The sequence below is a fragment of the Oncorhynchus nerka genome, linkage group LG24, assembly GCF_034236695.1.
Source record: "Oncorhynchus nerka isolate Pitt River linkage group LG24, Oner_Uvic_2.0, whole genome shotgun sequence".
Taxonomy (NCBI): Eukaryota; Metazoa; Chordata; class Actinopteri; order Salmoniformes; family Salmonidae; genus Oncorhynchus; species Oncorhynchus nerka.
Window position 1 is genome coordinate 23,645,076 of NC_088419.1, and position 26,627 is coordinate 23,671,702.

At 43.1% G+C, this 26,627-nt stretch overlaps 1 protein-coding gene across 9 annotated transcripts in view; it reads right to left on the bottom strand.

Annotated features, from left to right (window-relative positions):
• LOC115107700 (receptor-type tyrosine-protein phosphatase kappa) overlaps window positions 1–26,627 on the bottom strand; it is a 164,249-nt gene that overhangs the window by 10,134 nt on the left and 127,488 nt on the right. For 3 of the 9 annotated variants that reach the window (XM_065008730.1, XM_065008729.1, XM_065008728.1), the window contains exons 10-20: window positions 22,727–22,928; window positions 21,580–21,685; window positions 19,638–19,911; window positions 19,379–19,415; window positions 13,064–13,199; window positions 11,550–11,585; window positions 8,342–8,371; window positions 6,062–6,222; window positions 5,464–5,499; window positions 1,307–1,494; window positions 77–164 (exon numbers count right to left, since the gene is read on the bottom strand). In XM_065008730.1, coding sequence (XP_064864802.1) covers window positions 77–164; window positions 1,307–1,494; window positions 5,464–5,499; window positions 6,062–6,222; window positions 8,342–8,371; window positions 11,550–11,585; window positions 13,064–13,199; window positions 19,379–19,415; window positions 19,638–19,911; window positions 21,580–21,685; window positions 22,727–22,928 — 1,294 coding nt within the window. The remainder of the gene's footprint in view (window positions 1–76; window positions 165–1,306; window positions 1,495–5,463; window positions 5,500–6,061; window positions 6,223–8,341; window positions 8,372–11,549; window positions 11,586–13,063; window positions 13,200–19,378; window positions 19,416–19,637; window positions 19,912–21,579; window positions 21,686–22,726; window positions 22,929–26,627) is intronic. The other 6 variants (XM_065008732.1, XM_029631237.2, XM_029631243.2 and 3 more) reach the window with 4 other exon arrangements.

Below are 26,627 nucleotides of genomic sequence, written 5' to 3' on the forward strand. Positions count from 1 at the left end.
CATTCCTAAAAGGACACTAGCCAAAAGAAGGCATTAACACCTAGCAACGTTATTAGAAGTTAAATACAAGACTTACATGCAATGATGTTTCCATAGCGGTTCTTGGTTCTGTTAGTGTCTTTCTTTGCCACGTCCCAGGAAGCGGACTGGCCTTCAAAAAAACTCTGCATACCAAACAGAATGGAACAAAGTGAGTGAGGCTGATAAGAAAACACATTTAGCAAGTATGTACAACACTACTGTCTAGACGGTGGGTAAGGCACTGCAATATAATCAAAAGGCAGTTTTCTATGGACTTTTCTATTGTATGTCTGTCGAAGAACCATCACTTCAAAGCTTCGATGTCTGGCCTGTTGGGTCTCAGAAAACAATAGACACACAAGGTGGCAAATGCGACAAAATTCCTGGCAACAATGTGGCCAATAAAAAAAGTTAAATGAATTATTCTACTGTCCATTGAAGTACAAAGGGCTGGAGAGTAAATGCAGTGTGGGGTTTGATGCTCAAAACCTCTACATTTGGTCTTCACCAATGTGATCATTATCTAATACTACAACAGGACGTCACATTTAAACAGACACAATTCCACTAGAATGAACATAATAATTGTGAAGTAATCTCTGGGGAGATGACTATCAGAGCTGAGCCATAGAAGTCTTTGCCTGTAACTTTTTTCACAACACTCTAAACTAAGCCTTTGATCTTTCAAAGGCTGCAGAGCAAGAAACTGAACATCTCTAAACCTCTGCAAGTAGTGTAGAGCGTCTCACTGGCAAACCACCCGCTGACAGGAAACTCTCTCTGTGCAGGGCTGTGGTCGCCCATCCAGTCTACACAGCGAGCGGTGCAGAACCACGACAGGATGTGACACAATCCCTATAACATTTTAGCTTGTTCTTCACTGAAGGAATATTGTATTTTTTAAGAACCTCCCAAAAATGGAGTTGTATGTTTCATTTGAACCAGATTAGAATTGTATGTTAAAGGTGTGTTGACGGTTTGAATAGCGAGACTATGAGGAAGACTATCTTGAGGGCTGAGGACCACATACATTTAGCTAAACTGTATGGTGGCCCTAAGGGTCTGTCACTTAATTTTAAAAGCTACTCTGCCATTTAGGACCACCGTGAATATGCTATGTTATAAGTATAGACTAGAGTCTTAAGGCCTTGTGTTATGTAATGGGTATACTGTAGACTAGAGTCTTAAGGCCTTGTGTTATGTAATGGGTATACTGTAGACTAGAGTCTTAAGGCCTTGTGTTATGTAATGGGTATACTGTAGACTAGAGTCGTGGGGGTCTGACCTCATATTCCTCCTTGAAGCCGTAGCTGTCGGAGGTCTTCATCAGGTTTATGTGTTGGAGCAGGTCAGCCACCCTGATGGCTGGGTGCAGCTGACCGGTCTGGTAGGGCGACTCTGTCCCCTCACAGTGGTACCGAGGGACGTCCAGCAGCCGACTGGACTCTGCAGCAGCTGCAGTGTGGTTCTCATCTGTCCAGGGAAATCACACGTTGGTGAGGAATACACAGGCTTGTGAAGGACCATTATCATTCAACATCACAAACACTCACAGAGCACATATCTGACCTGTGTGGAAATCATGACGAATCCCTCATTATAACCACATTGGGTGTGCTTCTCTTACAAAACAACATGGTTTTCTTGCAAAAATGGCAATGAACATAGCATTTTCTTTCTGGCAAATAACATGGCTCCTGCCAGTACACTATGTATCTAAAGCAACTCCCCAGTGAAACAGCTAAGCTGTGAGGGATGTAAGCCACATGGCACCTGGCAGTCACTGACGTGTCGAGTCAGCTTGGTGAGTGGGCAAGACGGAGGTTGATATAGTCGAGGAGTGGTGTGCCTGCCTTTCCCAGCAGACAAACAGATGGACAGACACAGGGGCTTCACTGAGAAGCAGTGTGAGGGTAGGACACTCTCAGGCCTGACAGGCACCATATGTGCCCTTTAATGTCTTATCTGAACCATGTCAACCCCTCAGACACACAGCCATTTAACAGCCTGCCCGGGAGACAGGAGATGAGTGCGTGTGTGTGTCTGTGTGAGAGTGGCGCGAGTGTGTGTGGTTGTGCGTGTGAGAAAGTGAGCTGGTTGGCTGTTGAGTCCCAGGTTCTCCTCAGGAAGAATCTACACCCCTCTAAATCCCAGCATGATCTAGCGGCAATCAATCACATGACCTACTGAGCCATGAGCTGTACATCCTTCTTGCTTGGCTAGCTCCTGAGCTACTACCACCCCCCAGATGTAAGTTTAGGGGAATGTTAAGTCACAGTTTAAGGGCCTGTCAGTGGAGGGGAAGTTAGCTACTATTACAGACACATCCATCTAATGGATAAATCATCCAGTATATGTTCTCTGGCAATCAATTTCTTTTCATTTCATTGAGCACTTTGGGACACTTTCCACACACACTGGTCACATGCACTTACCGGTAATTGGCACTTTACAATTAGGACAGCAAGAAAAGAAAAAAACAAGAGCTTTTAGCTAGGTCAACAGTTAGCACACAGGGTTTGTAGTACATATATAATACAAATAAATATATGCGCACACACACACACACACACACACACACACACACATATATATATACAGTTGAAGTCGGAAGTTGAAGTCGGAATTGTATCACAATTCCAGTGGGTCGTAAGTTAACATACACTAAGTTGATTGTGCCTTTAAACAACTTTCCAGAAAATTCCAGAAAATTATGTCATGGCTTTAGAAGCTTCTGATAGGCTAATTGACATCATTTGAGTCAATTGGAGGTGTACCTGTGGATGTATTTCAAGGCCTACCTTCAAACTCAGTGCCTCTTTGCTTGACATCACGGGAAAATCTAAAGAAATCAGCCAAGACCTCAGAAAAAAAGTTTGTAGACCACAAGTCTGGTACATCCTTGGGAGCAATTTCCAAATGCCTGAAGGTACCACGTTCATCTGTACAAACAATAGTATGCAAGTATAAACAACGTGGGACCGCGGAGACATCATACTGCTCAGGAAGGAGATGCGTTCTGTCTCCTAGATATGAACATACTTTAGTGCGAAAAGTGCAAATCAATCCCAGAACAACAGCATGGGACCTTATGAAGATGCTGGAGGAAACAGGTACAAAAGTAGCTATATCCACAGTAAAACAAGTCCCAATATCGACATAACCTGAAAGGCCGCTCAGTAAGGATGAAGCCACTGCTCCAAAACCGCCATAAAAAAGCCAGACTACGGTTTGCAACTGCTCATGGGGACAAAGATCGTACTTTCTGGAGAAATGTCCTCTGGTCTGATGAAACAAAAATATAACTATTTGGCCATAATGACCATTGTTATGTTTGGAGAAAAAAGGGGGAGGCTTGCAAGCTGAAGACACCATCCCAACCGTGAAGCACAGGGGTGGCAGTATCATGTTGTGGGTGTGTTTTGCTGCAGGAGGGACTGGTGCACTTCACAAAATAGATGGCATCATGAGGCTGGAAAACGATGTGGATATATTAAAGCAACATCTCAAGACATCAGTCAGGAAGTTAAAGCTTGGTCGCAAATGGGTCTTCCAAACGGACAATGACCCCAAGCATGCTTCCAAAGCTGTGGCAAAATTACTTAAGGACAACAAAGTCAATGTATTTGAGTGGCCATCACAAAGCCCTGATCTCAATCCCATAGAACATTTGTGGGCAGAACTGAAAAAGTGTGTGCGAGCAAGGAGGCCTACAAACCCAACTTATTGTGGGAAGCTTGTGGAAGGCTACCCGACACATTTGACCCAAGTTAAACAATTTAAAGGCAATGCTACCAAATACTAATTGAGTGAATGTAAACTTCTGAACCACTGGGATTTTGATGAAAGAAATAAAACCTGAAATAAATCATTCTCTAATATTATTCTGACATTTCACATTCTTAAAATAAAGTGGTGATCCGAACTGACCTAAGTCAGGGAATATTTACTAGGATTAAATGTCAGGAATTGTGAAAAACTTAAGTTTAAATGTATTTGGGTAAGGTGTATGTAAACTTCCGACTTCAACTGTGTGTGTGTGTCTGTGTCTGTGTGTGTGTGTGTGTGTGTGTGTGTGTGTGTGTGTGTGTGTGTGTGTGTGTGTGTGTGTGTGTATATATATATATATATATAATGCCGTGACATGTCTGGAACGTGAGGGTGGTGGAGGTGATCACCAAACAACGACGACAGATTCGACTATACTACATGACCAACACACAACATTGACTTTCTTACACATTTGCAAATGGCTTTCTAGAGAGCTATGGCGAGACAGACAGACACTTCTGCAGTGGGCAGGATCTAGGAGGAGTGACACTAAACTTGTGAGAGAACTGCTGCACTCTAGTGTAGAGACTATCTAAGCTGACATTTTTACTCATTAGCAAATGTGTAATTGTTAATTCTGCCCTAACATGATAGATTGAGTCACGGCTTGAACTGCACCCTTCACTTCCTATTACCAAGCCCAGCGTCAACACAGAGCTAAAATAAGACATTTTCACAGCAAGCACACTGGCCTGAGGGGGAATTTTAATTCCCCATCAAACTCAGGTTTTCAGTAAGCAGTAAAGACCCTCAGCGGTTGCTTGCTTGTTCTGTCAGTGTGGACTACACCGTATCTAGTGTCACCGTGTCTAACACTCTCCTTCCTGATGCCACGAGTGAACACTCATGGCATCAGGAAGGAACTCCATTACATAGGAACTCCATTACATAGAAACTGTCAGATGTGTTTTTTGACTCTCCACAGACAGAGACAAGTCCCAGAGAGGCTGAGGGTGTGGTAAAATGGCACCAGCTCACAAAGTCTGTCTTGACGCTAAGGACTTACACACAATAACAGGATGACTGGTTTCATTCTATAACAGTGTTATGTAGGAGGTTAATCTTCAGGTTGGGGCTCAGGTGAATGTATCTGTCATATAGCAATCTTCACTTGAGTTTGAATTTGTTTTCCCTTTTCATCTCTAAACCAATGCCCTGAGCTGGATTTGGAGCTTGTAGACAGTTGTAATGCATTCAGAAGTGTGAGTCTCTGAATGGGGTTTAGCTTCAATTCAATGGCTCATGGGTGGGTCCTAAACCCTGAAGTGTTGCTCATCTGTTCACTGGAGGACTGCCACGTCTCCACTCTACCATGGCTGAGGGCCAAGTGCTTTATACTGGCAGCCAGGGGAAATCTACAATCTGGAAACAATTCCTATTTTATCCCCCTTACTGGATAAGTGAATATGGAGGCCAGTCATTCTGACAGTGATACATTCTCAATGATACCATGAATTGTATGTGACTGACTACTCAGACTTAACACAGAGACAATAGTTTACAATGGATCAGCTACAGGTTTACAATGGGCGGCTACAGGACTGTGACAACAACATATGCATGAGGAACACAAGCCATGGCAGGGCAGATGACATAGCACCAGGGCCTCACCTAGCACTGCCGTTGGCACAAGTGGATCATTAGGCACTGTAGGGAAAAAAATCTTATGAGGAACATTCCAGAAGGCTTGAGTAAGCTGCAGCACACTACAGAATGATAAAATACCAGGGTCAAGATGAACAGAGCATAGGAATAGAAGTCATTCTAGCAAATATCCTGGGACAACGGTTCAAATCATTAATGGCATTTATTCATATGTTGGGTATTTCCTTTTATGCATTTTAAAGTAAAAACATGTAAGGTACAACTCAACGCCTCTCTTCAGAGCCTGTCTTATAGGACACTTCTCTGTGCTAAGGCCTTTTCCATTGTAAGGCAGAGGGGTTATCGAACTGTCAGAAGGCTGGTGGGAGGAGCTATAAGGGGACAGGCTCATTGTAATGGAATCAATGGAACAGAGTCAAACACGTGTCCATGTGTTTGGTACTGTTCCATTGACTCCATTCCAGCCATTACAATGAGCCCGTCATCCTCTAGCTCCTCCCACCAGCCTCCTCTGTTCTCACTGTCAGGAGGCTTTCTCACATGTATCAAGTGTCTGTGGAGGGAGGTGTTCCCCAGGGATCTGTGGAGGGACTATTATACTTACATCTGTTGCTGAAGTTGTGGGAGTCCATGAATGTGACGGCCATGGGATCCTCAGTGTGGAGCGTGCTCTGATCAGCATAACTGCGGTCCATGGCATTCACCATGTGGGTCATTTCCTGACGAGTATTCCCAATGGCATCTTTGCGCTTCTTGGCCAGTTTCCTGAAGGATCAAACAAGCAGGTTTAAATATCACAAAATACCTTGTTGTTGATTATTTACACACAGCAGGAAAGACTAAAGGGAAATCAATTAAAGAGAAAATCTTATCTCCGTGACAACAGATCATTGGTTTGGCTTCCACATTTGGCCTTTTTAAAATTGTGTTTTCATCCAATAATATGTGCAAACCCCACAAATACTGTATTCTTAGGGTCAAGTATCATTCGGTACATACTGTAGCAGAAATATAGGGGAAAGCTAAAAGGGTCCAATTTCAAGCATCGAAATCATGCAGGAGTAACTTCTGCTTCGAAGGGGAAAGGCATATGCTTCATGCTAAGGTGAGAGGTTGCCGTATCTCATCTCCAATCTGGGTTCTGACAAGACATTCTGAAATCTGGGGACTCACTGTCTGGTTGATTGTCTCATTATCATTTCCTCTGGACAGGAGTAGATAGGGTTTATAGATTAACAAGATTGATATACCAAATGGTTTGACCGATTTAACTGATTGTGTGCACACTCCCTCATTGGCCCCTGGTTGAGAAAAGCTGATTGAACACCTGCAAGACTGGGAGGCTTTTATTTCAAGGGCAATTACGATTGTGCCGGTTTCTCTACATTTGTATTGTAAAAAGGAGCACTGCGATGAAAACACATACCCACTCTATTCTATTCCTAGTTCCACTTTGCGTGCGCCCTGAAGAAAGGTGCTACAGTACAAATTATCCTCTGATTGCAGTTCGCAGTTAGATGAAAGCATTGAGATGAGGTTACTAAAGAGCCGCTCTAGTGAAATTGAAAGGAGGTCTCTTTGTACTAGAGAAGAGACAGATGGGTGGACAGCAGGAGAAAGATGTCAAATTGTATCATTTCATACAGTTCTAGTAAAATGACAATTATAGGCAGAATATACTAATTTCTGCCCATCATGCATTTGAAGTGGGTCCAAAATAGGTATGCACAGCAGGGTCAATTTTACCAAGAGCCGTGAGAAAATGATCCAGTTCCCATGTTGTACCTTTTAATGACCTTTCATAGTGGCAAACCTCTCTTTCCCGTTGGGAAAAACAGATTGACCATTTTAAGGTTAATTATTGATAACTTTCAGCTGTTCAATTATTCCAATTTAACAGGATATAATTGGCTAAATGTCCCCCGGGGGGGCTAAGAAATTTGATATCCTAACATTGCATGAAGGGACTATCCGAAGCCAGCATAAGATGTTCACTGTGCAGCTGATAAAGTCTTTCATTTTCATGGGAGAGAGAGAGAGAGAGAGAAAAAAAGTACCCTCAATCTGGGGGAATAATCTCTGAAATTTTGAAAAGACTCATTCACTTGACTTCACTTGAGGTTGAGTGTCACTTCTAGGTATGAAATGAAACATGATTGTGAGAAATACAAAAATGAGAGGAGTGGGGAGGTAAATGCGAGGCCTGTGTAGCATAAAAAAACACTCACAGAGGCGAGGGTGAAATGGCAAGCATGTCGAATGGGAGAGCATGTGAGAGCATCGGCAGACTTGTCAGGACAACAGATTGGGGAGGTTTTATTTTTCAGCCCTTAGCAAGTGGAAAGCACCACAGTGTGGAGATGACTGTCTACTGTCTACAGCAGCATCACAGCAGAAGGTGATCCTACACCAAACCAAAGAGGAAACCTTCTGCAACCAACATTCAGAGCAACCAATTGGAAAGGGCTTATGAAATATAAAAGACATACAACACAAACAGTGTGCACGTGTAGAGGCACACAGTTTACCCCGTATCCTTTCAATGGACAAAGGAGGTCCAGGAGATGAAGCAGAGTAATGAAATACATGAGTTACTGACATACATACAACCACATGCACTCAGATTGAACAGAGGACACAAAGTGCAGCATTCTTTTTTCAAATAACACCGCTTTTGGTCATCATGACTTTGGTTTGGAGAGCGTTTCGAAGCATGTTTGAGCTGGTCAATGGCAATGGCAATTGGTTTTGAGCGATATGGGTTTTCACTTGAAAAAAGGATACTGCATCTTTAAAACACTACATAGCTAACCAAGGACAAGTGCACTCATTGCATTTTGGGTTTGTTTGTTTCTGTTCTGTTGTTGTTTGTCTGTTTACTTACAGGTAATATGAGTAAGAATAGTAGCTCCTCCTGGCACGCAAATCAGAGACAGCAGGATGAAGAGATATTGGTGAATGCAAAGTGTGAATCAGTCGGATCAACAAAAGCAGAAAAAGGTGACAACAAAATTAAATCTCTATCAATTAACTTCCTAATGTTAGAATTAAATTTTTACATGCATTAATTCAAATTGAGAAAATTATTTTCATTACAAATATGCAAATAGTTCATCTTTTTGTTCTGGTTGAATTTGGAATTGGGCAGAATCATTAATGCCATGCATTAAATACTGTCTCATTCACATGGACAGTCAGACAGTTTGAAGATTGGACTCACAAAGGCAACGGTGTTACATATGAAAAGAAAAGTATTGATAAGCATTGTGGAGAAACACAGCTGCAAAACAAATTGCGCCAAACTAAAGAACAAGCTTCTTGCTACCTGGAAAACAAGCAATGTCATGGACCACCATTTTAAAGATGCAGTATCTTTTATAGGTTCTGTTCAATAAGGGAACCACAGATTCATTATTGTATTAGATCAAAATGAGTTGTGTCTTGCACATAAGTATTGATCTCCTCAGTAACTAGTGTTTGTAATGTAATCATCCGATATGAACTCACAACTTTCCTAAATGAAGATGAAAATAAAAGTGTAATTGAAGATAATGTGCAAGTAAAATAAAAATAAAAGAAGCATACAAATGTTGCCACTGCGTGTATGTTTTGGCCTCAACCTCCATTGTTTCCGTGCAAAGCAACTACGAGATCCCAATATCCACTTCATTGACTTGCATTGCTTTGTGCATCATTGAGTTCTACTCTACTGGTCACCTGATTTTGGAAGAAAATAAACTTGGTGCAACTAACAAGAGGAAGAGAGATTCAGACACACAGGGTCAGTGTGTGTGAAAGAGAGAAATAGACCTCTAATTATCTCTAGAATAAACCGATAGAGGATGTCTAGTTGATTACTACATCTGGGTGTCTATAGCACCAACAACATTAACTACACTCAAGACACCCACAACACGTTACGCTAACTAGTTCCAAAACAAATCTATATCTCCCTTTTTTATTGATTTTCACAAGCTTTCTCTTTACTTTGGGGACATAGGGACATTAGTCATATTTCAGAATTCAATTACTATCAGTACTTTTAATCCATTCCAATGGGATTAGGAGTTTATGGCTCATTAGCACCCAATGTGCCCCATCGCTCCAAACACCAGTCCTTTTTCAGGCTGAAATTACAAACCAGGAAGCCATCCAAAAACTCAAAAGCAGGCACTGTAATTAACGCCAATGTCTGATATGAAAAGCATTCAATGAAATGAACCCCCTCCCACCTCTCTGAAAAATATTCTAAACCACAGGGAATAGATTCTATTACAAACATGAACTACTATGCAACTACAATAGTACACCAACACCAAACCAACACAAACCAATTGTTTGTAAAACTGAAAAAAGGGGTTTGAATCTGCCAGACTTACTGTAGAATACTTAACTATAATTCAAAAGCCACTCCTTTAGATTTGATCCAGAAGAACATCGACGAAAAGTAACTTTGTTATTATTACTCAACCCACACATCTGTCACTCACGACAAGAGAGAAAAGACTCACTTTATAACCTGACCTTTTCCTTTTATCTTCACAAAGGAAGCCTGTACCAGCTCCACTAAATCAACAATACCCAGTGAAGAAAATGGAGGGAAGAAAGCATGAAGGAAGGGAAAGGAGAGAATGGAGCTAAGGAATGACCTGTGGCAGAATGAGCTTTCTCTGAAGTTGAAAGGTTATGGATCGGGGTATGGAAGGGGGATGGAATAGGGAATTAGGAGGGAGACGGCTGTAAATGAGCAGTGGTCGTTAGGAATGATTCCTTAATTGGCAGAACATCTACAGAGACACAGAGGTTGCTCTGCCAATTAAGATTCATTTGAAAGCCTCACTCATCAGTAGTCACAGGCACCGCTTGACTGTCCAACACTGAACAGAACCGCAACGTTACAGATATCTCTATCAGGAACAGGTGTATAAGCACCTCTCATTCATCAGTCTCATTCAAATTCACTTCTCCTGAACCCCACAGATGATAGGCACTAATGTCATTCAAGTTCATTGGGATGTGTTTGTTTAACCTGGATCATTAGATACTGTGTAGATCACTTTTGTGTAAATCTAACCTGAAAATACATTGGTTGAAAAAGCTTTCATCAATGACCCATGCATTGTATGTGGGTGTCAGAATCTTTGTGAGACAACAAAGATGTATATTCTTACTTACAGTACCTGGTAATAGTTCTATAGGGATATTTCAAACTGTCATTCTGCTAAATGGCCACACGATGGTGCCATGTGTCATACAAAGAGAGAAAAGGTGCGCAGAGTAAGGGCTCCTCTCCGCACATCTTTCCTGCTAAACCTGATCAGCATGTAGAGATGTGCTCCGACTGAGGATAAGTTATTTATTTTTTCCCTTTAAAACAATCTCAATTTCTTTCCAAAGTATTCATCACAGGTGCTGGAGACAGTTCAGTTTGCCAGCGTTCATTATAAAACCTTATCTGAAAAACTGAACAAAATCGATAGGAGATTCACAAAGTAATTACAGCGCGACACAATTTGCTCTCTCAAGGCCCCAAACACCCTGATCTCTACAACCTGCCTCCTCTGCATGACCCCAACTGAGTGTGTGTGTGTGTGTGTGTGTGTGTGTGTGTGTGTGTGTGTGTGGACATGTTTAACTATACTTGTGGGGACCAGAAGTACTCACAAGAATAGTAAAAAACAATAAAAAAAAACAATAAACAACTGGGGACATGTTGCCGGACCCCACAAGGAAAAAGGCTAGGGTTTAGGGTTATAATTAGTATTAGGGTTAGAAATTAGGGTTAGGGGTTAAAGGTTAGGTTTAGGAGTTAAGTTTGGTTTAGGGTTAAGTTGATATTTTGGAGCGAAGGTTAGGGTTAGGGAAAATAGCATTTTGAATGGGAATCAATTGTGTGTCCCTACAAGGTTAGTAAAACGAGAGAGAGAGAGAGAGAGAAAGAGAGAGAAAGAGAAAGAGAAAGAGAGAGAGAGAGAAAGAGAAAGAGAGAGAGAAAGAGAGAGAAAGAGAGAGAGAAGAGAGAAAGAGAGAGAGAGAGAGAGAGAGAGAGAGAGAGAGAGAGAGAGAGAGAGAGAGAGAGAGAGTGTACACACCTGACTGACCAATTCTTCGTAGTAAAGCCTCCATGACTAAAAAGAAAAGTAGCATTTAGACAACATCAGAGGTTTCGGATTATATATAACCTTCCAAAATACAGTCCATTCCCCTATAACTTGTCCAATTAGGAAAATGTGAATGAATACTAACAGAAAAGTATAGTAGAGTAAAAGTATGTTGAGCTTGGACTTCCACTAACAGTTAATAATGGATAGCACAGGAATTAATATAGGCTCAATACACTCTCTACTGGGGGCTGTTAGTTAGACAATTATTGACTTTGATGCATTTAGATGGTCAACACAGTCAAATCCTACAAAATAAAGGCCAGGAAAGATACATAGAGCTAAACTATAATTGCCAAGCAGTAAACAAAATTCTGAATGAGACTTGAATGAAGCAGCTCCAAGCATTACTGAGTGGGATGAGAAGGTAAGCGAGTGACAAAATGAATAAAACTTGAGGCTAGCACAAACTGAGCACAGCTCAATATTGTTATTATAGTATGTATCCTGAATGCAACCCTCAACAAAAAGCTGTGGAAAAACAGCATAAAAGCTGAAATCTTAATAAGCTGCAGTGAAAAACCACAGTAAAACACATCGGAATAGCTATTAAATTAAGACACCTCAAAGACTTCAAAGAAATGTTCCACTTCTCAGCAAAGAAAAGTATATTAGTATTGCTCACCACTGGTATGCACTTGTGTGAGTTCAAATCACCTCCAAAACTCAGCAAAGCCAAATAATCCTGGGTATGTTACACAGCTTTTCAGACCAGCCACTTCAGATATAAAGATGAAATTCTCTGAACATTTTAAGAAAACCTGGGGAAATCTGTATGCTCCAAAGTTCACTGTGCTACTCTGAGAGATAAGCCTTATGGGTCATCCTCATCTAAGTCATGTCCAGTACTCTGCCTGCTTCCCCTTGAAACTCAATCCAACTCTCTACCAAACCATGTTATGACAAACTCTGGTAAAGCTGACTATATGTAAGGCTGTTTTACCAGAGTTTGTCATAACATGGTCTTGACACCGCATAAACAATAACATACAATACTGTAGTCTCGTCTCCCCCTCTCCTCCCACCCCCATTTCCTCCCTCCTCTCATACCCCGCCCCCTCCTCCCTCCTCCCTCCTCACCCACCCCTCTCCTCCCTCCTCTCACCCCCTCTCCTCCCTCCTCTCACCCTCCCTTTCCTCCCTCCTCTCATACCCCGCCCCCCTCCTCCCTCCTCTCCCCCTCCTCTCACCCCCTCCTCCCTCCTCTCACCCACCCCTCTCCTCCCTCCTCTCACCCCCCCTTTCCTCCCTCCTCTCACCCACCCCTCTCCTCCCTCCTCTCACCCCCCTCATTGTGAAGGCTGTCTGATAGTCCAGCCCAGCCTCTGCTGAGAGTCATGGTTATGTTGATGGCATGGGATGGAGTTGTTCTCATGGTGTGTAGGTATGCTATGCTAGCATAGAGCCAGTAACACAGTGTCCACTATTTACGACGCTCCACTCACCTCTTCTTGACCAGAAGGATGGCCACCAGCACCAGTAGGATGAAAACCAGCACCCCAGCACTGATTCCAGCAATCTTCACCACCCTGTCTGTCTGCTTGGCTGGGTCTGGGATCACCTCTGGTTCCTCTGTAGCTCCTAGGTAACAGGTTAGAAAAAAATGTCAATTAATAAGGTGAACGTTTGTTGTCGTTTTGACCGGGAAACACAACCCTTGAAAGGGCATAGTGCAAAAGTGAGTCTCTTCCAGCAGAACTATACTTCCTTTGATCATAATGTTTGTTCATAATGTTTGACCATAATGATTACTTCACTTGACCAGGTGGTGGTCCACTCAAACAGGGATAGGTTTTCCCATCACACATGATATATACACTTCACCCTTTCATGAGGACGTCTTCCAGATTGAGCCATACCACAACATAAAAAGACAAAGACCAACAGCCTACTCATATTTAAATACATTCATATTTCCATTACCGTATACTATCTTTGTGCACTGGTTCTACACACACTAATGTCCTGATTAAATAGGGTTTTCTTGTAAATGCCTTTAGAATATCATTTCTAATGATGTTTCATACCCCCCTGGTCCCAGAAGATATTAAAAGTATAAATTCACTATCTCTTGTCTTTTAATATTTCCAAAAACTTCAAAGCCATTAACTACTGTAAAGCATTGGGTTTGGATACTCATTAGAAAACAAAGAAAATAATATGATATCCTAGTACACAGCATGTTATTTGCTAAACTGTTTACAAATAGGGGCATATGTAAATACTGTCAAAGGTTAACCAATACAAAACTATGTACCAATCAGAAAAGTTGAAAAAATCTAAATATCTCTACATTGATCATGTTGCCTCTGATGTATTGTATTATTTTGCTTTTGAGATATACAAACGCCATAATCCTCTTTCTAATGCATAACACATAAAAACCCAAGTAAAGCATAATCCTTCCTTTTATGGTCTCCTAGCACTTAGTGAAATGCCCTTCCTACAGTAGACTGAGACCATTGCACAATTTCTAAAATGTACGTCATTTCTTGATGCAAGTCCTTTATCTCCTGACCCCTGCACTCCAACCTGCAGGGCAAATATGATGTCAAAGGATAATTATATCCCTATACATTCGCTGAACCTAGTACTTTATTCATACAATAATGTAGTCCTTTTATATCAACAGCTGAATGATAACCAACAGCAGTGAAAGGAATGTAAGATATGACGACTCCCATCTCATCCATCCTCAGATCAAACGGAGGTTCTTTACAAAGACTGATACAATGGGATGCCTGGGAAAAGCCCATCTTCAGCCAGCACTCAAGCCATTATTCCTCAGGGTCAATTCAATGGCCTAGTTTCTATCAAGGGAGAAAACAACAATAAACTGACATCTGTGTCACTAGAGGGACCACTATTCTGTACTTCACTAACTCACCACCCTGGGGCAAGAACAATCTTCCGCAGACCACCTCCTAAGACAGACTACCATCACTACCACACTACCCCCCCCCCCCCTCAGAGAACAGGTTGCGATAACCTTTACAAATAGAGCGAACTGACTATTTCAGTTGGAAAGAACGTGCTGGAGTGTTTGGTGGTCCCATACTGTAGCTATCTTTATTCCTGAAACTAATCTGCTTTGCTCGTAAAACGTCATCTGTAATCGGCGTGAACCCTAACGTCATGGATGGACGAAACCACTTTAGAGAGCATGTCTAAAATCCACTAAAACACATCTAGGAACAGAAAGTTGGATGTACGTAGCAGAAAGGAGGTGGTCTCTGGGGCTTAAACCCAGATCTCTGTCAGTGTATGGGGGGGGGTTTGCCTCTCCAAATCTCTCCCTCTCGCTATCAGGTTGGAAGGAGACGGATGTCTACAGAACATGTGTCCCAAAGGAGCGGGACAAACTGTCCTTGTCTCTCACGTTGTCACCCACTGGCCACGCCGCTGGCTTCAACCCTTAAACACCCACAGCTACTATCCCTTCTCTCTGTTTGACAGCTCTTTCACCCTCACTTTAGCCATGCTATTGTAGTGGGAAAATGATGGTACAGAAACCATTTTCCAGTATTTAAGTCAGCTTCGAAAACATTCTGGAAAATATCAGCGAAATGAACTGAACAGACTAGATTGTTTGGATCGGCTCAGAGTATACCTGAACTTGACCCCATGGTGATAATAACCAAGTCATTGATATGATGGAGCTGTGTGTTTTTCTGTCAATGTTTGCTTACCACTGCAGCCTTATTATGGGACAAAGAGAAGATGAAAGTAGAGCCTTTGCCTCAGTCAGAAATATGTCACCCTTTATTCTGGATTTCTTTTTTAGATTGTAAAACAGCAGTATTAAATCATCTGATAGGCAAATAATACACATTAATCCACTCAATGTTTTACATGCAACAGACAGATTATACCATAAAGAGTACTATAACAAATGTAATATTGAGCGCAACAAGAAAAACAATAGCCTTGATAGCAGAGCAGGTTTCACAATAGATGTTGACACCAGTTAAAAGGTTATTAATCAGTTCCTCAGCCCGGTTTTAAGGTATTGCTTGAGACATAATCCCCATCTCGCCTCAAGAATACTTATGTTTCTGTCAGAGTTAGAGATATATTCATTAAAAAATACCAGAGGAAAATCAAATGGAATTGGATTACAACCATTTTGAAGATAAAACTCACTGCTTAAAATGAAAATCTATTTTCATTCCTAATGGTAGGCTACACGGCGGAGCCCTTATCAAATTCTGTCTGGATTGGTTTGACAACCTCCGGGCCAATGCGCTTCAGAGACATTTGTACGGGGAAAACAATTCATGACAAGCAGTACAACCAAAAAACAACAACACTTTCATATCCAATTAAGTTAGGGCAATTAAGGTGGTTTTCAATTCAGAGAATGAGAGCGCATCTGGCATATAATGTATCAAGCAAGGATGGAAACGTGAGTGACTGAGTGAGATCGGCACAAGTGGGCAAAGACTACATACACTGTACTCCAAGTGGATACTGCATGGACACACTGGGCTACTTGAATTTCTGAGCACGACACAGTTCTGGGAAAAGGGTTGATTATTGTTAGGACTAAACAACGTTGTTGAGAGAGGATGGAAAAATAGTGCGATGTGTTTCATCATGGCTATGACAGAGAACGCATTGGCCACATCAACATGCTCTTACAGTATGAAGTGACTTAACTGTGGCTGATTTTTATTAGTGTCACAATTATGCGTGCCCTTGTTGTCAGTGTCACATCAATTAGGGTTTCGGCGGTTTCATGACAGGGAGAAGGAGAATATCAAACGTAGCTAAATCCGGTAATAATAACGAAATAGGCCTATATGAGAGAACAGTATGACCAACAGTACGGTCTCTCCGATCTTTGAAAGGCACAACAAATCCAAGCCCTGGTGTGTTAATGCACAGCCAGCTGTTTAAGCATTATGAATACAACATTTTTCATGTCTGATAATCTAATATTATATGTGGGCAGATTTCTAAATTTGGCCTTTCAAAAAATCTTAACTGATTATTAAGCAGAAACATTAAATGCATAAATATGAGTCTAATTGATAAGCATAGAAATAAAGCTAAATTCATATATTTAGTGGTAGTACACCCCCTTCGGGGTGACATCATCATTCCATCTACAGTTGAAGTCGGAGGTTTACATACACGTTAGCCAAATACATTTAAACTTTTTTTTATTTTTTATTTTTTTACAATTCCTGACATTTAATCCTAGTAAAAAATCCCTGTCTTAGGTCAGTTAGGATCACCACTTAATATTAGAATAATATTAGAGAGAATGATTTATTTAAGCTTTTATTTCGTTCATCACATTCCCAGTGGGTCAATTGGTATTTGGTAGCATTGCATCGAAATAGTTGAACTTGGGTCAAACATTTCAGGTAGCCTTCCACAAGATTCCCACAATAAGTTGGGTGAATTTTGGCCCATTCCTCCTGACAGAGCTGGTGTAACTGAGTCAGGTTTGTAGTCCTCCTTGCTCGCACACACTTTTTCAGTTTTGCCCACAAATTTTCTAGGTGTGAGGTCAGGGCTTTGTGATGGCCACTCCAACACCTGTACTTTGTTGTCCTTAAGCCACAACTTTGGAAGAATGCTTGGGGTCAATGTCCAGCTTTAACTTCCTGACTGATGTCTTGAGATGTTGCTTCAATATATTCACATCATTTCCCCTCCTCATCCTGCCATCTATTATGTGAAGTGCACCAGTCCCTCCTGCAGCAAAGCACCCCCACAACATGATGCTACTACCCCCGTGCTTCACGGTTGGGGTGGTGTTCTTCGGCTTGCAAGCATCCTACCTTTTTCCTCCAAACATAACGATGGTCATTATGGCCAAACAGTTCTATTTTTTGTTTCATCAGACCAGAGGACATTTCTCCAAAAGTACGATCTTTGTCCCCATGTACAGTTGCAAACCGTAGTCTGGCTTTTTATGGCGGTTTTGGAGCAGTGGCTTCTTCCTTGCTGAGCGGCTTTTCAGGTTTTGTCAATATAGGACTCGTTTTACTGTGGATATAGATACTTTTGAACCTGTTACCTCCAGCATCTTCACAAGGTCCTTTGCTGTTGTTCTGGAATTGATTTGCACTTTTTTCCCCAAAGTACGTTCATCTCTATGAGACAGAATGCGTCTCCTTCCTGAGCGGTATGACGGCTGCATGGTCCCATGGTGTTTATACTTGCGTACTATTGTTTGCACAGATGAACGTGGTACCTTCAGGCATTTGGAAATTGCTCCCAATGATGAATCAGACTTGTGGAGGTCAACAATTTTTTTTCTGAGGTCTTGGCTGATTTTTTTTTAGATTTCCCATGATGTCAAGCAAAGAGGTATTGAGTTTGAAGGTAGACCTTGAAATGCATCCACAGGTACATCTCCAATTGACTCAAACTATGTCAATTAGCCTATCAGAAGCTTCTAAAGCCATGACATCATTTTATGGAATTTTCCAAGCTGTTTCAAAGCACAGTCAACTTAGTATATGTAAACTTCTGACCCACTAGAATTGTGATAGTGAATTATTAGTGAAATAATCTGTCTGTAAACAATTGTTGAAAAAATGACTTAGGACACCCACTTTGTGCATGACACAACAGACTTGCCAAAACTATAGTTTGTTAACAAGACATTTGTGGAGTGGCCGAAAAACAAGTTTTAATGACTCCAACCAAAGTGCATGTAAACTTCCGACTTCAACTGTATCTGTGATGCCATGTGGTGGATGGAAGCATGTCATTCCTAGCAAGCATAGCCTAGCATAGCATTTTTTGAAACCTGATGCAGCTAAGCTAATTTCTTCAGGCATAGTGTTATTGATGGGTGATTATAGAGTTAATACATGGTTAATACAAGTTACATCTGGCATATTAGCATTAGCAGCCACCTTAGGCTGACATCCGAGATCATGAAATGTTTTGCCATTAGCAATATCTTCATATAGCTCTCTACTGAAAAACAGTAGGGTTTTGCTTGTTTCATACCTCCTAGTTTTCATACCTTCTAGTAGAAATAAAGTTGTTGCTGGAGTAGGGTGGAACTGTCCTGATGACTTGATGGGACTATTGTACTATTTAGCCTGGCCAACTAACTTTTGAATGAGATACTGAAGCTGAACTGGCCATTTAATTAATTGTAGTAAGACATGGCCATAAGCACTTGAAATACTTGGCCAGTTACTCTAATGCACTTCGGAAAATGCATGTTCAGCATAAATGTTGTCCATAATCTATAATGCAGGTAATTTCAATAGTGCAAAGCCAGAGGACAGAGTCCATAAATTGCCAACCCATTTCCCTTCGATTTACGCCACAGATGAGCTGGCACTGTAGGAATTGTATCAATTTAATGACCACTCCCTCTTAATCACTAAAAACCAACAGCATGGCTTTATGATGAAAACCAGTGAGCTCTCTCTCTCTCTCTCTCTCTGTCTGTTAAATCAGAAGGATTGGCCCTGCTAGCCCCCTGTTCTCACAGACACAAGCTGTTCACCAGAGCAAGGTGCTTTACAAGCGCACATATCACAAATAAATAAGCTTTCCTTAATTCCGCCTCAATCCAGATTCTCGCTGCACGACAATTCTCTTGGAAGATAAAGTGACACACGCATTATCACGTAACAGTTCTTTATCTGAGCAAGAGAGTGGGCATTTATTGGCTACTGGGAAAAGTGATTGAAATCCAACTGTAATGTACAGTCAATGAAATGATACTGGGCAAGAAGAACTTCTTTTGTTGTATAAATAAACAAAAAGAAAACTCTTACCTTTTGTTGCAAGTCTCAGACATTGTGTTTTTGATTCCTGTGAAACAAAACAAAATAAAATAATACAAATCAGTTCAACATGAGAAACAGGAACAAACTAGATAAAAGGAAAACTAATGAACAGTAGTAGGTTATCAAAGGGAGGTGGGAAAACAATGCTCCTCAATGCACAATTCAGTTTTAAGACATGTTTAAAACCCCAATAACCCAATGAGGGAACCTTAGAGGGTCCTATTGGCCGAGAGTGGTGTATATTCACCTTCTCCACACTGCTGACGGCCTGGAAGTAGATATTATAGTTCTTCCTGGGGGTGAGTGGAGGGTTCCAGAAGCCATGGTACGTCTTGTTGTCGCCCACCGTGAACGGAGAGGGTTCGGGAAGGTTCCCTGGTGGCAGTTCTGCCGCAAAGTAATAAGACGAGCCACCGCTGGAGGCACTGTGGAAGGGGACTGGGACTTGGTAGCAGTCCACGGAGCTGGCCTCCCTGCGTGTGCGATGTGGGTTCAGCTCCTCCACCACGATCTGATAAGCGCTGAGGAGGGACAACACATCACAGGCAATCAGTCCCCACAAAACAACACAAGCAAACAAAGTCAGCTAGCCAAACAAAAGGCAGGCTAATCTTAAAGCAATCTCTCACTTCACGGAGCACAGAGAGGGCATGCCAAATGAGCTTAACACTTGGAATGAGCCCTGGCTTGGCAACATCGTACGCTACAGGCCTTGCAATTTCTACCAGAGCCCCTTTATCTGCACATGGCCTTTAACTAATAACAATCCATTCTCTCAGACTGGGAGGCTGTAGAGAAATCCCCCTGAATGGGAGTTGATGAACCTCCAGGGAGAGTAACAGGTCAGGTCTATCATTTGTATTTCAGAGTCACACTGCTGTGCTTCATCTCTCCCCCTGCGGGTCTTTGTTAATGTGGCGAGACACGCAAAAACCACAGTGCCAGGGCAACTTATTAACACAGTGCAGGGCAAGGAGAAGCCCCTTCACACACTCATGGAGCTGTAAACATGGCAGACCTACCTTCCTTCCGCATCCACAGCTCAGAGCCACCTCCTAGACTTCACTACCCTTAGTTCCGCTCAGAGAGCACAACCCCTCCTCCCACCCTTGGTAATGACTGCCCAGGGGCGTATCTCTGTCCCCCTGACCGCCCTTCCCTCACCATTATCGCCCAAGTGCCCTGACAGCCATCTCCACATCCCTGACCTTCCATAGCTCCTATTTTAGCTCAAAGCACCGCAGATCTAAAATACAAGTGACACTCCATAATGCCGGTCGCAGATGGACACAAAATTCTCTTCCACCAAAATAGGGTGAGTGCTCGGGCTCTTTCCTCTACCCTGTACTGCTTGTCAATGACAGAATGTTACAAATTACCTGGACAAATGGCCTGAGGTTCGCCATAACTCAATCTCCCATACACACCTTAACAAACCCTCTCTAAATTACCGCTACACAGACCTGCTGCGTGATTAGCCAATAGGCTTCCATCAGAGCTTGGCCAGTTTTACGGAGCACTGCCAAAATGAGTCAAATTAAACGATCCCTTTGATAACACACATCTTTGTTTCGTTGATGCACCTAAGTCTCTATGATATTTGTAGCATTATACTGTACACAAAATCTGTATTCCAGAAAAAAAAACACCCAAAGACATTTGCTCAAAATTAGAAGTGGGTGTGACATATTAGCTACAACTGCCACATATACTGAGTGAGTGCTTGTGAGAAAGAAATGCAGTCAGGTGGTTTTGTTATCAGGGCTGTTGTTCTTTCCCTTTCAATACACAGCCCCTCCAATTTCACAATCAAAGAACAGGCCTGGTTGCATAATAGGTGATTTACTGAATCTGAGCACAAAGAGTTCTCTCCAAATCCTCTTTATGACAAGTACCTTCAACTCCATCCCTGCCGATTGTGATAGGGGAGAGGAAATGAAAAGGCACAGGCCAACAATGGCCAAATCAAATGGAGATCGGCAGGGCCATGGACCTGAATATGTAAATTCCCTGCAGAGTCTCTGTAGACATTACCCAGTACTGCTCTCTCTATTTGTGGGATGTGCTACAGGGAGCGACACAACACAAACGTCCTGACAGAGATGTCCTGGTAAACAGATGGATGACCTTCATTAAAATGACTAGACGGAACTCTTGGACAAAAAAAAGCCAGGCATTAGTTCTCTCACCTGATAGGGGCACCTTTGGCCTGAGCGGGCTTCAGTAGGACGGTGATGGTGGTGGCCGTTTCATTCAGAAACGCCTCGGACCCATCATACTCTTCCAGTGTTGGGGCTATGGGGAAAAAGCACACCAGACAGACAGGAATTTAGTGCAAAATCACAGGAGAAGGAAAATTGTCGGCAATGGGGTGTAATATGTTGAAGTCTTGAGAAAGGCATGCTCTATCAGGACACATTATGTTTAATTTTGAACTTGGCTGAACTTTAATATAGCACTGCAAAGTAAAAAATATAAAAATATATTTCCTGCTTGGAACATGTTCTCTAAAACACTTCTGGGAATTGCAACCTGACAAATTGACAATAGCAGTTTTGCCAAAACGCAGGAACTGCGTGATTACATCTACATTACGTACATTACATATCTTTGAAGTAGGCGCTTAGCGCAAAAAGCACCAGGCTCCTCTTATTTAAAGAAAGGTTACTGGCCTCATTTTCCATTAAGGAAGCTTTTAGCTTCCATTCACCTGGTTAATTTGATTGATGTGGTTTGCATTATCATCTAATGAGGTCCTAGGCTGTCATTTCAACAGATTCCAAATACATCCCGGTCTAGGACATGTTGAGTGCTGCCAAGATTAGAATTGGGAAAAATGTGTGCTTCAGAAAATTACTCCAACAGGTACAGAGCATCCAGATAATCCATTACGGAACGGAGTCTGACACGATCAAAATGACTGAGAGATATCTCAGTGCTGTGCTTAGTATCATGGTAGAAATTACTCAGAAAACTGATAAGCGAACCAACCCATAAACCCAACCAATTTTTTTGTTACCCCATTCTGGTTCATTTGCTTCCTAGATGCTATTTGAACCTGCCGCGCTACCAGACCCTTTTTTACCAAAACAACAACAGGCAGGAATGTCATAAGACAACAACTACATTATGCATCAATTTAATTTGACTTGATTAATAAACAATATTTGCTCTGGTAGCACTATTAATAGTCTAGCAGCTGTAACACTACAGCCATTATACTGCATACATACTCTACCATACTAAGGAGGATTCTCTTGGCCAGTTTTCCCTTCTAAAATAGATCTTCTGACCTCAATGGGACTTCCTGGATAAATAAATGTTAAATAAATGTACCTGAGATGTTGGTGGTGACGTTGAGTGTGGTCGGGGGGCCGAAGCCCTTGACGGTGCTGGCTCGTATGATGAACTGGTAGGTGGTACCAGGGTGCAGCTGGTTGAAGACGTGGTGAGAAGTGTTCCAGGGCAGAGAAACGATCAGAGGGGGGCGCATTATTGGCACCGAGGGGTCAAAGGACCGAATACCACTGTAGGCGATCTGTTAGGGGAGGGAGAGGAGAGGGACATACAATATTTACCTAATGAGCTGTTGAAAAGTGTTCATGCGAATGGTTACAGACTTTCTGTAACATTATGCCGTGGTAGAAACTTTATCTGTGTTTAAGTAGGTGGAATGCACATACGTAGCAAAGTACAACAAATGAGAGTGTTTTTGAGTGATTTTTCTACATTGTGTATTGACTTGAGGTAGGGCTGGGCGATATGTGCAAAATATCATGGTATTTTAACAAAATTGGACGGTATTTGGCAATATTTGTTGTTTTTTAATAATAAAAGTTGTACATTTGCTTTATGAGTAGTGAGTTATCCCAGGGTGCTTTATGAGTAGTGAGTGATCCCAGGGTGTTTTATGGGTTGGAGCGAGCGGTCGCATTCGCACTTCGGCCGCAGGTTGTATAACTTTTCATTACATTTCATTACATTTCACTATAGTACAACGGTTTGATTTGTCTAATCTTAGCAATTTCTTCTTAGCTAGCTACATAGCCGTCTTTGTATCAAAGATAATTGCGTAATTATCGTATTTCGTCGTCCTAACGCAGTCTACACTGCTATCTGCCCAGCAGCTAGCCAGCTAGCCAGCTAGCTAACGTCCACCGTCTATCGAATAGCAGCACTAAAAACTATTACACTCAACTGAATGACCTGATTAGTGTAGTGTTAGCTAGCTACATAGTTGTCTTTGCTGTCTTCGTATCCAAGATAATTGTGTAGTTTAGAGTGTGTAGTCTTAGAGTGATTATCTTAATTTACCGAGGTTAGCTAGCCAGCTATTTGTCATCCTTAATGTAGGAGACACTGCTAGCTAGCCAACAGCTAGCCAACGTCCACCGAATTGAACTTCCTCACTCAACAACCCGGTCGCATTCCGCTTCGCTCCACAGGTAGTATCACATTTTCATTTAATTTCATTACAGTACAACGGTTTGATTTGTTTGATCGTAGCTAGCTACGTAGCTAGCTACATAGCCATCTTTGTATCAAAGATAATTGTGTAGTCTAGAGCGATTTTCTAGGTTAGCTAGCCAGCTATTGTCATTCTTTTAACGCAACGTAACGTAATCAACACTGCTAGCTAGCCAGCTAGCCCCCGAATAGCAGCACTGTCGAAACTATCACACCCAACGGAACGACTTGATTAGTGTAGTGTCAACAACGCAGCCACTGCCAGCTAGCCTACAAAGTCAACAACGCAGCCACTGCCAGCTAGCCTACTTCAGCAGCACTGTATCATTTTAATCATTTTAGTCAATAAGATTCTTGCTACGTAAGCTTAACTTTCTGAACATTCGAGACGTGTAGTCCACTTGTCATTCCAATCTCCTTTGCATTAGCGTAGCCTCTTCTGTAGCCTGTCAACTATGTGTCTGTCTATCCCTGTTCTCTCCTCTCTGCACAGACCATACAAACGCTCCACACCGCGTGGCCGCGGCCACCCTAATCTGGTGGTCCCAGCGCGCACGACCCACGTGGAGTTCCAGGTCTCCGGTAGCCTCTGGAACTGCCGATCTGCGGCCAACAAGGCAGAGTTCATCTCAGCCTATGCCTCCCTCCAGTCCCTCGACTTCTTGGCACTGACGGAAACATGGATCACCACAGATAACACTGCTACTCCTACTGCTCTCTCTTCGTCCGCCCACGTGTTCTCGCACACCCCGAGAGCTTCTGGTCAGCGGGGTGGTGGCACCGGGATTCTCATCTCTCCCAAGTGGTCATTCTCTCTTTCTCCCCTTACCCATCTGTCTATCGCCTCCTTTGAATTCCATGCTGTCACAGTTACCAGCCCTTTCAAGCTTAACATCCTTATCATTTATCGCCCTCCAGGTTCCCTCGGAGAGTTCATCAATGAGCTTGATGCCTTGATAAGCTCCTTTCCTGAGGACGGCTCACCTCTCACAGTTCTGGGCGACTTTAACCTCCCCACGTCTACCTTTGACTCATTCCTCTCTGCCTCCTTCTTTCCACTCCTCTCCTCTTTTGACCTCACCCTCTCACCTTCCCCCTACTCACAAGGCAGGCAATACGCTCGACCTCATCTTTACTAGATGCTGTTCTTCCACTAACCTCATTGCAACTCCCCTCCAAGTCTCCGACCACTACCTTGTATCCATTTCCCTCTCGCTCTCATCCAACACTTCCCACACTGCCCCTACTCGGATGGTATCGCGCCGTCCCAACCTTCGCTCTCTCTCCCCCGCTACTCTCTCCTCTTCCATCCTATCATCTCTTCCCTCTGCTCAAACCTTCTCCAACCTATCTCCTGATTCTGCCTCCTCAACCCTCCTCTCCTCCCTTTCTGCATCCTTTGACTCTCTATGTCCCCTATCCTCCAGGCCGGCTCGGTCCTCCCCTCCCGCTCCGTGGCTCGACGACTCGTTGCGAGCTCACAGAACAGGGCTCCGGGCAGCCGAGCGGAAATGGAGGAAAACTCGCCTCCCTGCGGACCTGGCATCCTTTCACTCCCTCCTCTCTACATTTTCCTCTTCTGTCTCTGCTGCTAAAGCCACTTTCTACCACTCTAAATTCCAAGCATCTGCCTCTAACCCTAGGAAGCTCTTTGCCACCTTCTCCTCCCTCCTGAATCCTCCTCCCCCCTCCTCCCTCTCTGCAGATGACTTCGTCAACCATTTTGAAAAGAAGGTCGACGACATCCGATCCTCGTTTGCTAAGTCAAACAACACCGCTGGTTCTGCTCACACTGCCCTACCCTGTGCTCTGACCTCTTTCTCCCCTCTCTCTCAGATGAAATCTCGCGTCTTGTGACGGCCGGCCGCCCAACAACCTGCCCGCTTGACCCTATCCCCTCCTCTCTTCTCCAGACCATTTCCGGAGACCTTCTCCCTTACCTCACCTCGCTCATCAACTCATCCCTGACCGCTGGCTACGTCCCTTCCGTCTTCAAGAGAGCGAGAGTTGCACCCCTTCTGAAAAAACCTACACTCGATCCCTCCGATGTCAACAACTACAGACCCGTATCCCTTCTTTCTTTTCTCTCCAAAACTCTTGAACGTGCCGTCCTTGGCCAGCTCTCCCGCTATCTCTCTCAGAATGACCTTCTTGATCCAAATCAGTCAGGTTTCAAGACTAGTCATTCAACTGAGACTGCTCTTCTCTGTATCACGGAGGCGCTCCGCACTGCTAAAGCTAACTCTCTCTCCTCTGCTCTCATCCTTCTAGACCTATCGGCTGCCTTCGATACTGTGAACCATCAGATCCTCCTCTCCACCCTCTCCGAGTTGGGCATCTCCGGCGCGGCCCACGCTTGGATTGCGTCCTACCTGACAGGTCACTCCTACCAGGTGGCGTGGCGAGAATCTGTCTCCTCACCACGTGCTCTCACCACTGGTGTCCCCCAGGGCTCTGTTCTAGGCCCTCTCCTATTCTCGCTATACACCAAGTCACTTGGCTCTGTCATAACCTCACATGGTCTCTCCTATCATTGCTATGCAGACGACACACAATTAATCTTCTCCTTTCCCCCTTCTGACGACCAGGTGGCGAATCGCATCTCTGCATGTCTGGCAGACATATCAGTGTGGATGACGGATCATCACCTCAAGCTGAACCTCGGCAAGACGGAGCTGCTCTTCCTCCCGGGGAAGGACTGCCCGTTCCATGATCTCGCCATCACGGTTGACAACTCCATTGTGTCCTCCTCCCAGAGCGCTAAGAACCT